This window comes from Halyomorpha halys, unplaced genomic scaffold (assembly GCF_000696795.3).
Source record: "Halyomorpha halys isolate HHAL.00 unplaced genomic scaffold, Hhal_1.1 Scaffold1251.1, whole genome shotgun sequence".
In the NCBI taxonomy this organism is placed as follows: domain Eukaryota; kingdom Metazoa; phylum Arthropoda; class Insecta; order Hemiptera; family Pentatomidae; genus Halyomorpha; species Halyomorpha halys.
The window spans coordinates 95,191-105,821 of record NW_027109339.1 but is presented as its reverse complement, the minus strand read 5'-3'; the positions used below and the strand labels follow the sequence as shown (position 1 = coordinate 105,821).

General features: G+C 30.3%; 1 protein-coding gene across 1 annotated transcript in view; it reads left to right on the top strand.

Annotated features, from left to right (window-relative positions):
• The window catches only part of LOC106688989 (glutamate receptor ionotropic, delta-1), a 17,994-nt gene that overhangs the window by 5,547 nt on the left and 1,816 nt on the right, over window positions 1–10,631 (top strand). The window contains 6 exon segments of the mRNA XM_067047524.1: window positions 1,008–1,160; window positions 1,241–1,411; window positions 2,578–2,847; window positions 5,040–5,238; window positions 6,938–7,149; window positions 7,913–8,017. Of these exon segments, the coding sequence (XP_066903625.1) occupies window positions 1,008–1,160; window positions 1,241–1,411; window positions 2,578–2,847; window positions 5,040–5,238; window positions 6,938–7,149; window positions 7,913–8,017 (1,110 nt within the window).

The following is a 10,631-nucleotide window of genomic DNA, read 5'->3' as shown; positions in this document are numbered from 1 at the left end:
TGATATATCATGATGAATACATATATACATACATATATAATTAAAATTAATTATTTATTTAATATAATTAAATAACTTCCAAGAGACCAGTATGTATATCCTACCTTTATTTAATTCATTATGTTATTTTAAAAATACAAAGTATTAGCATATCAGGACAGCTAACATTTTCGCGGCATATCCGTGCAGGGTGATGAAGGCTCATACCTTCGTTCCAACACGATTCAAAACTATCATCAAACATGTGGACGCATGCGGGATAGAGAATTTGGAACATGGACCATTGAAGTAAACGTTACACTGATGTTTACGTTGATGTCCCACTTCACATTTCTTTCATTTTCGACTAATAAGTGGCCGATAATTAACTAAAGCTATAAAGATTTAATAAGATCATAATGTAATTTAGTCCACCCAAATAAGTGACTTTCCCCGATGTTCGCCAGTCATGGATCGTGTTGGAAAAAACCCACAGCCTAGATAAGAAAAATCAGAAGCGGTAAACAATTAAATCTACATTAAAGTAATATTGATTTTTCATATCATAAAAACCATGATTCAGTTATTAGTCAAAAATTGCAAAATTTTCAAGAGCGAGAGAACAGCAACCATAACTTTCAGCTTGAGGCGTTTTAAAGTAAAATCATTAGTAACTCCTTCAAATAAAAGGTGTTATTTAGTATAGGTTTATCAAAATGAAAGTAGTTTCAAAACTTGCTTTTAAAATTAATTTATTTCATCTAATAAGCCATGAAAAATTTAGTGAATTGGAAAGATATAATGAAATAAATAAACAATAACGAATAATTAACACAGAAATTTTCATAAAAAGAAATTCTTAGTTATTTTAGTGCTGCTTAGAAGACTTGTATAACAGTAATTTCAAATATTTAAGAAAATAATTTATAAGGTAAGACATGTATATCAAAATAGCTTTTTTAAATAATTTAAAAATTCATTTTATTTAATTAAATATAAGAACTGTTAAATACTATTTCAACATATAGACGATGACAAAAGTGAAAAAGGAGTTGAACTGGAAGTGATAACAAACAGTTTCCATAATAATTCTATTTTTCCTGAAGGAGAAGTTCTTGGGATTTGGCCTATTGATGATATGATCTTTTTTCCTGACAAACTGAAAAATCTTAATGGTAAAGGTATGGTAAATTTCTTTGTAATTGTTAGTTTCTAGTAATATTAAGAAACATTTGTTGAAGTATACAAATTTATTAAACAGAGTTAATCACAGCGACACTTCATTACCCTCCTTATGTCCTTCTTCATCCTATATTTGATGGAATGGAAACGAGAATGGTCAATGAATTCTGCCGACTTTATAACTGTAAGCCAATACCTCTAACTGATGAGTATTTGTGGGGCGAAATATTTTCAAATGGTACAGGAATAGGTAAGTGAAATTTAGAAATATTTATATAGTTTCAAAACATAGAGGCCCATCTTGATACCAAAAATTCATCTTCTTTATTGCCTACACTTAATATAACTAATAAAAGCAAACCAATTTGAATTAATCATTATTTAATTAATATTATACTATCTGTTAGCTACATTGTAATTCATATATAATAACTAATTAACCTTTAATAATTATAGTGCATATATCTATATATAGTGATATATATATAGTGCATATATCTTCAGTCTATCAGTTAAAATTGTTCAATGCAAGTTACTAATAAAAAGGTTTTGTCATTATCATATCATAGAGACAAAACTATGATATGTATAGGGATTATTGTGCTTCAAATGTAGTGAGTTTATATATATCCTTCGAAAAATTAATGAAAATTTTGTAGAGAAAGAAGTGGGAGTGTTAGTTCAAAATTGTTTGTGGTACAAATTTTAACTTTTTGATCAAACTGATCTATTGAAATATATAAAATATAAATTAAAACATACGGAATGGTCTCCTCTTCGACATATTTACCTTACTATATTATTATCTATAATTCATAGTGATGAGAAGATAGTTGACCTTGGATAATATATATGAGAAAATAGTTGGGGTGCGTTCCGAGAATAACACAAATAAGTTTTAAAAAAACTTATTTATTATTAGTGCCAATGTTTCAGCCAGAATTTCTAGCCTTCATCAGGGCTAAGAACAAAAAACAAGATGACAACCAATGAATAAAGGATATATAGAATGATTAAAGTAAATAATTGTACAGTATGAATAAAAATAAAAATAGAATAATGAAAGAAGTAGGAAATAAAACGTACATATAGGTAATTGAATATGTGAGTAAAATAACATAAGTAATGAAATAAAAATACAAAATTATATAATGCAAACAAACAACAAAATATAAATAATTTAATTTAATAGTAATTTAAAAATTAAAGTTATGGAAAGAAAATATAAGTAACTAATGTAATATGTAAGTAAAAAAAAAAAGTTTGTGTTATACTCTGACCGAACACCCAACTGTCTTCTCCTCATACATATTATTTAATTGTTCATGTTTTCTCTTCACTTAACCTCTTTATCAGATTTTAAACTAATGTCTTTAAATGAGTGTTAAATAAATGTCTAATTATTGCAAATTTCAGGGGTATCTGGAAATGTATATATGGATCGTGCTGACATTGGTATAGGAGCATTATATTTATGGGAAAATGAGTATCAATATGTTGATTTTGCTTATCCTTACCTAAATACTAAAATAACATTATTAGTACCAAAACCAGCACAGAAAGCTGAATGGAGAATACCATTTCTACCTTTTTCTTTGACATTATGGGTCCTTCAAGTTTTATCGATTGTACTAGCTGCTGCTGTAATGTTCGTTGTTAATAAGGTTTCATCTCACATAGCTCAGGGTAAGTTATAAACAACAAAAATGTCTTTAATTTCCTTTCAAAGCACACTCACTAATGCCTCGCACACTTTCCAGCAGTTTAACAAGTGTGTTTGAGATCTCTCATAAATTAAAAAATAGATGAATTGTTTCCCTCATAAAAAAAATTTTTATTTCCAAAGAGGTTGATATTTCATATACTCCTGCACCAAGTTAAAATCACTTTTCCCTAACCACCACTTCCTTAAGCCATTTGCATTATAAGCGCATATATATGCGCATTTCACTTTTACCAAAGCGCATATATTATAATTGATGGGGAAAAAATTTAGTGATAAGAATGAATTTTTTACTTTTCTGTATGATGCAAATGGGTTAAGTACTTTCTTGCTTCCTTCATCTAGAAATTCTTGAATCCATTATCTAGCCCCAATATCCTCTTTTGATGTCGCAACTCCTTCAGTTCAAATTTTAAATTATTACACTAGAACACTCTCCTCTCATTATGATCTCAATATCTCTTCCTATAAAGGGTTGTGTTGTTGACACACATTTCTAGTGATGTTGATAATACTTTGTAAGCTATTCTACTTCCTTATGTATTCTACTACATCTCTGAAATACTCCCTTTATTTCTACATTCAAATCCTCTATTTTTCCCATCTTCTGTCTCCCCAAAAAATCATGATTTTATTTTGTCTTTTATTTATTTAATTAATTTATATTTGGTATAAAATATATATACACACAAATACAATATATGCATACGCTTTTTTTATTGGTATAAAATATCAAAAACTTTGTAAGAGACATAAATAATTCTTATAATACAATTATTAGATTTCAATCAGAAAATGATGAGTCTTTAAACTACTACAAATAACTCACCAGTTGGCATTTTACCTACTCATGCATACCTATATCAGGACAGAAAATCATATGTATGAAGAGAAAATGCATCACATCTCACATCAATAGGCCAAAACGGTGAATCAACCAAACAGCTCATCACTTCATAACATCCAAACATGCAACATTTATATCATGTATATGAAGTTATTTATAACATGTATATGGGTACTTAACATTTATAACATGTATAAGGAGTGAGCTGTCTCTGATTAATCTATCTTTTTTGGGCTACTGATGTGAGATGCGCTGCATTTAGTCTTCATACATGTGATATTTTTGACTTTCTGTACTGATGATACCTAAATTGGCAGAACATCAACTGGTGAATTGTTTCCCAGTAATTTTTAGAATTAGGGCTTTCTTGTAGTACTCTTCTAATTTTATTACAACTATTTTTATTTTTAAAATGGAAATATAACATTTATTTATCATGTTACATGATTATGATGAGACTATCTAGACCATTGAACGATTTATTAATTTGTATATATGTATATATAGTTGACCGTTAAAATTGATGTATAGGAAGATGGTCAGGGTTGCGGTCAAAGGAGAAACAAAAATAGTTTACAACTATTTATTTTCCTGTATAGGAAGATGGTCAGGGTTGCGGTCAAAGGAGAAACAAAAATAGTTTACAACTATTTATTTTCTGACGTTTCTTTATCTTTATTTTTAATCTTGCCATTGTTACTTATTTTTATTCTTATTATTGTATCTTATCTTTGTATTTTTTATTCTTATCATTGTATCATTTTAGCCCTGATGAAGCCCTACAAAGTGGAGCGAAACGTTGGAAAATAAATAGTTGTAAACTATTTTTGTTTCTCCTTTGACCGCAACCCTGACCATCTTCCTATACAGGAAAATAAATAGTTGTAAACTATTTTTGTTTCTCCTTTGACCGCAACCCTGACCATCTTCCTATACATACATTTATTAATTTATTCCAAGAGAGCATCATGGACATAAATCATACTTTTTATTCCACCCATACAGACTATTCACAGAGGTGGTAGTTAGGAGATGCATTGACTTGCACTCCGTAAGAAAGATGCTGTCAAAACCAGACAAGTTTACTTGCTGTCTAAACCTACAAGTTTACTTATTTTAAAGCTGTTTTATTGCAAATTTAAGTTACTCTCACTGTTTATTTTGCTGTTAATAAATAAAATAAATTACACAAGGAATGATCTCCTGTCAGCCTGACAGTGGACCCACCCCCTTTTACAAATTGTACAACTGTTCACTTAATTTTACTACTCACTGCTCAAATTGTATTGTAATATTTATTTATTTCAGGATTGATGCTTGGAGGTGAATTTGCTACTGGTGGAGGAATTTTCTTGCGTGCACTTGCAATGTCATTACTGCAACCACCACCAAATCGCTTGCCATCAGGTTCCCCTCTACGTAGATTTTTCACTATTTTTGAAGTACTATTTCTCTTCTTCACCACAATTTATTCTGGAGCTTTGTCTTCTGTGCTCACTGTTCCTTTGTAATGTTATATTTAATAACTGTTTTAAATTATTATATCTGTTTAAAAAAATAATCAGATATCATTATAGAGTTAATTATCAGTTTTTCCTAAAAAGTGTATTGAAAAGCACATTCAAAAAGATATGCTTACTAGGTTAAAAAACAAATGTTCTAGAGTTAATTATTGTCACTCCGTTTTCCGTTTTAAGGCCCTTATATTGCTTGATATCACTATCTTAAGTCTCCTCTCTCCGTTTTAAACAAATACTTCAAAAGTGATATAGGACTGTCACTCCCTGGGGTCTTAGTGGGGTGAGTCTAGCCAGGAAAGACTACATTTTTTATGTTATGATCTCCTCTTGTGAGATTGTGACATGTGGTACATTAACCAACCTACTCACTAAAATTGTCTGTTTGAAAAGTCAGATAAGCAAAGCAACCATGGAGGACAGGAGTTGGGGGTTTCATACCGTTTTCCAATGTAAGAGACTTTTTAAAGTACTGCTTGATTTAACTATCTTAAGTCTTCTCTTCCAATTTTAAGCAAATATTTCAAAAGTGAAATAAGACCATCGCTCTCTGTCTAGTAATAATGCAGTAACAAACCTCAAGTTTGTTTGTAGTTTACCCCAAAACTTTTGACCTACAACAACGAACATAAGTGCAACCCATCTCACTACTACAAAGCCTCATTATTAAACATAATTAGCTTAAATGATGTTATGAGATGAAAAGTGGTTTAATTCATGACACTATTCAGACCATGTTTGCATTTTAAACTAAAAACAGAATTATTTGTGTTGGTCAAATGCTTTTATCCATCTGAATTCTCGAAAATAAACTTTGCAAAGCCACTTTGTTCCATCTAGATCGGCTACATAGGGAACAGATATTTATGTATGATCTTATTTTTCAAAAAGCAAGGAGTATTCAGGATTTTATGAAGTATTTTGGAAGTAAGGAATAGATATAGGAGGAATTGAATAGTTTAGTGCAGCCACAAAGCTAAACTCCATAAGTCCAAATTAGTCTTATTATAGTCATGTAAATTAATGTTTTGTAATGGATTTGAAGCTTGGACTGTTTGTTTAGTAAGTGTTGTCACAATCGGAATCCAAATGAAGTTTCCAGTTTTTTCAGTCTTGTATTAGAATGGCAAGTCAAGTCGTTTGTTTAAATTTCCCTATTTCAAGGTAGCAGATCTGACAATTTACATATTAAATATGTTTTTAAAATATTTTATTAATATACAGAAATTCATTTTTTTATTATATTTTTAAGAAATAATTTTAAATTTTCATTCGTTTGAAGGGTGAAACTATCTTTTCCAATGCCAACAATATTTCTAGCTAAGTCTTATAAAGTCTAACAGTGTGTAAACTACTCATCTAATATAACCTAATAAAAATGATTATGAAACTGTGAAAATGTATGTGTATTTTTTAGTATAACCTAAAGTAATAAATAATTCAGGCAATACCTGAATAAGTTAAAAGTAAAACAGTCTACCTACAATTAAATAATTAAGGTTTTTATAATGGATGTGGTTTTATTGAATATATGGTTATACTTCACTTTTTATAATTATTTTTCAATATTGCCTTTTTTTTCGTCTTTGAAACCTCAATTTTTCAATTTTTATTATCCTAAAATGATGCCCTTGAATGAATAAAGAATATTATTAAAAGAAGATATATGACCATATTTTTCTATTCTAGGTACTATCCTCCAATTGATACACCACAACAGCTTTATGAAGCGGGAATTCCATGGGCAGCTGATCATTATGCTTGGGTATTCTCGATTCAGGGTGCAACAGAGCAACCTTTTAAAGCCCTGACTGAAAGATTTGAAGCTCATTCTCATGATACCTTGATTTCACTATTAAAAAAGGGTGGTTATGGATTCGGCATTGAAATAATGCCTGCAGGTAGGTGGAATCATGCACATAAAAAGTAAGTAATTGGTTGTTGTAAGTGTATTAGAGATTGAAATTTTTTAAATAAATATTTTTTAATAATTAGACAATGTTTTTATTATTCATTAACTAAGTTCCCAGCGTTGACTCATCATTCTCATACCAGCAGGATTCAACCCTGCAAAGTGGGACCAAAAATTGGTTACTAAAACATAGTTTTCTAAAAGTTATATGTTCTAATGGATGAGTTTCGTTTATGTCATTAGATATAGTGAATGAAAATTACTCTTCCTAATTTAAATTTTTATATATTTTATTTCATTACATCTAATAACGATATTTCGAGGCTGTCACCTCAACATCAGGTATCTGATTAAATATATCTTTTAATATCAAATTTTATATTCCCCTTATTAATCTTAAATATTAACAATAAACATTCCTGTCCATTAAATAAAATATTAATAATTAAAAATTCCAACATAATTATAAATAAGGAGATCTCAACTCTAACATACCTTCCTCAAAGGTTGTTTATTGTTAATATTTAAGACTAATAAGATACTTAAGAACATAATATGTGATACTAAAAGATATATTTAATCAGATACCTGATGATGGGGTGACCTTTCTTGACTGCCACTTGGACCATCATCCTACAATAATATATATATAAGCTATATTATAAGTAGTAGCTACATAATAACTGAACAAATAAGCTGGATGCACTAGAAGTGAATCAATTTATTCCTCACTCCTTTATTTACCTGTGCAGGTCACGTAACCCAAACTAAATATTTAAATGGTGAAGCAATTCTAAATCATCATGTAATGAAACATGAGCTGTACACTACTTCTCTTGTTATGAATCTCAGAAAAGGTAAGACATATAATTCAGTAATACTATTCACTTTATTTTAATGAATAGTTTAATAAATTAACTTTAAATGGATCAGGGATGTATGCAGAGGTATTTTTTTTGGAGGTTGAAGGAATTGACCACAGAATTAGAGATTTCATAGTAGGCCAGTACTACGCCATAAATCAGGCCATCCTCTTAAGAGGAAAAACTGATAGGGCCCAATCTATTAATTTAATAATTCGAGGAACAAGAATATGTCCAAGTGAGGTAGTCAAGATTTGGAAGAGGATTTAACGTGACTCCTTACTTGGATTCCTTGGGAAATAGGGTGGCCCAATCCTTGAATGGCCTTAGTCATGTGGGGGGCGCCTTCTGGGGGCTCAGATACCCTGCAACAATGACCATTTATAAAGGAGTGGTCGTAGGTATTCTGAAGTATGCCTCCCCCGCCTGGAACCAGAATCTCTCGCAATGGCATAAGAGAAAATTGGCGACAATCCAACTGACAGCTTTGCTTAGAGTAACCAAGGCATACTGGAGTGTCACACATGAGGCGTTGTAAGTTTTAGCAGCAGGGGTACCTCTCGACCTTCTCCTGCAGGAAGAAATTATGATGTTTAAATTCAAGAGAGAAGGTTCGGCAGCACTGCCATTGCATCTTCAGGTGAGGGTTGACGAGAGCCCATGTAAATGGAGAACCATGGGAAAGTAGTAGAACTGGCGTTGGATGACAAGCCCAAAAGGTGCTACCTCAAGGAAATATTTCCCCACCATTCAGTCACAGATGGAAGCAAAGTGGGTCCTCCCAGACTGGTTCTCTCAATTTCTCATGGAGCACAGGGGATTTTGAGCCAAGCTTCATGGCTACGGCATGGTTATTGACCTCCTATAGTAGTACATAGTTGTGGTGTTCCAGAGACTGCCGAGCACATAATCATAGACCGTACCGCCTTTTATGCATTATGAGCCAGATTGCTGAGGGAAACCAGACTCAACGCCCTAACAGAGAACAAAGTCCCTCAGCTAGTAAGCGAAGAAAACTACCCGTATTACAAAGAATTTGTATACAGGTGGAAAACAATTATTGGACTAAGCCACTTCAATCTTCGTCAAAGAAGAAAACTAGCCCCTGGAATGCCTGAGGAAGGACGAGGCACAGATGACTGAAAACTAATGAAACCTGTAAGAAAACTGAACATGAATCATTAAAATTATAAATTAATTTATTAGCAGTAGTTTGATGATGGATATGTAACATTGAACTGCTGCTGCACACCTGTATTGCTTATAAGGCAGGGAAAGGTGGAAATAAATAAAAAACTAAGCCATAAATTATTTTTTTTGTTTTTAATTAAATAAATTATATTTGCATATATTTTTCCTTTCAGGCACCAACCATTTTTAATTTGTATTGTATACACATAATTATGGGAAGTACAATGTGTACAATTATCATGATGGCATAGTCTTCATATTCTGTATTAGGAACGATTGGCAGACTATCTTCGTGATATCTTATTCTAATCAATCATCAACAAATGATATGATTTAAAACTATATTGACTTTTATTTGGATTTTAGATATTTGAGCCCAGTGGCTTGAACACTGTACTTTACTGTCAAATTTTAAGTTAAATTTTTCAAAATATCAAAAAACATTAATCACAATTACTAGTAGTATATTTTAAATTATGCTCTATATTTTTTTCTCTAGGGGTTATTATAGAAGGGGAAATTTCCTTTCTCTCCTTCTCCCTACCCTCACAGATCTGCCATTGAAGTTAGTCAATATTTTCTCATAATAATTTCTAGGATGTATTCCAAATACTCTATGTTTATATTATATCTGCCTTATATATGACATTGTCATTTCTAAATAAGTAGAATATATTATTTTAATTTTTATTGAAATAAATTTTAATGTATTAATAATTAATATTGATTTCATATTTATCAAATATCTCCTCTTTGAGGAGAGAATTAAAAAAAAAAATTGTTTGAAAATTAACATTGATTGACAATATTTTTAAAATCAGTAGTTTTGAAAGTATTTTTTTATTTTAATATCGTTATTAAAATTTACAACTGTAAATTATATAAAACATTCTGTAAATTTTATCTTAGTTAAAATGGAGTGTTACAGGCGTGTAGAGCAACTACCTATTAGTAGCACTCTAAAGTTTTAAAACTATAATTTTTTTTTTCTTAATGAAGTGATTATTATTGACTGTGGATACAATGTGAGAAAAAGATGGTTAAAGTGCAATCAGTAATAATAAACACATCAATAAAACTTATTTCATTTGTGCTGATGTTTCAGCCTAAAATATATATTATTAGTGCCGAAAACAAAATATGAGATAACAGCCAGAAAATCATGAGAAAAAAAAAATGAAAACAAAGATAAAATATAACAAGATAACAAATTAAGAATTATTAGCATTGAAAATATAAGAAAAAAAGATAATTAAAAATCAAACAGTGCTCTATGTAAATATTACAAATTTTTTTAAAATATTTATTTATTGCTACTTACAACTGTACATTATAATACATTTAGTAAATCTGATCTAAGTTAAATTGGAGTGTTACAGGCGTGTAGAGAAACTACCCATTGGTAGCACTCTAATGA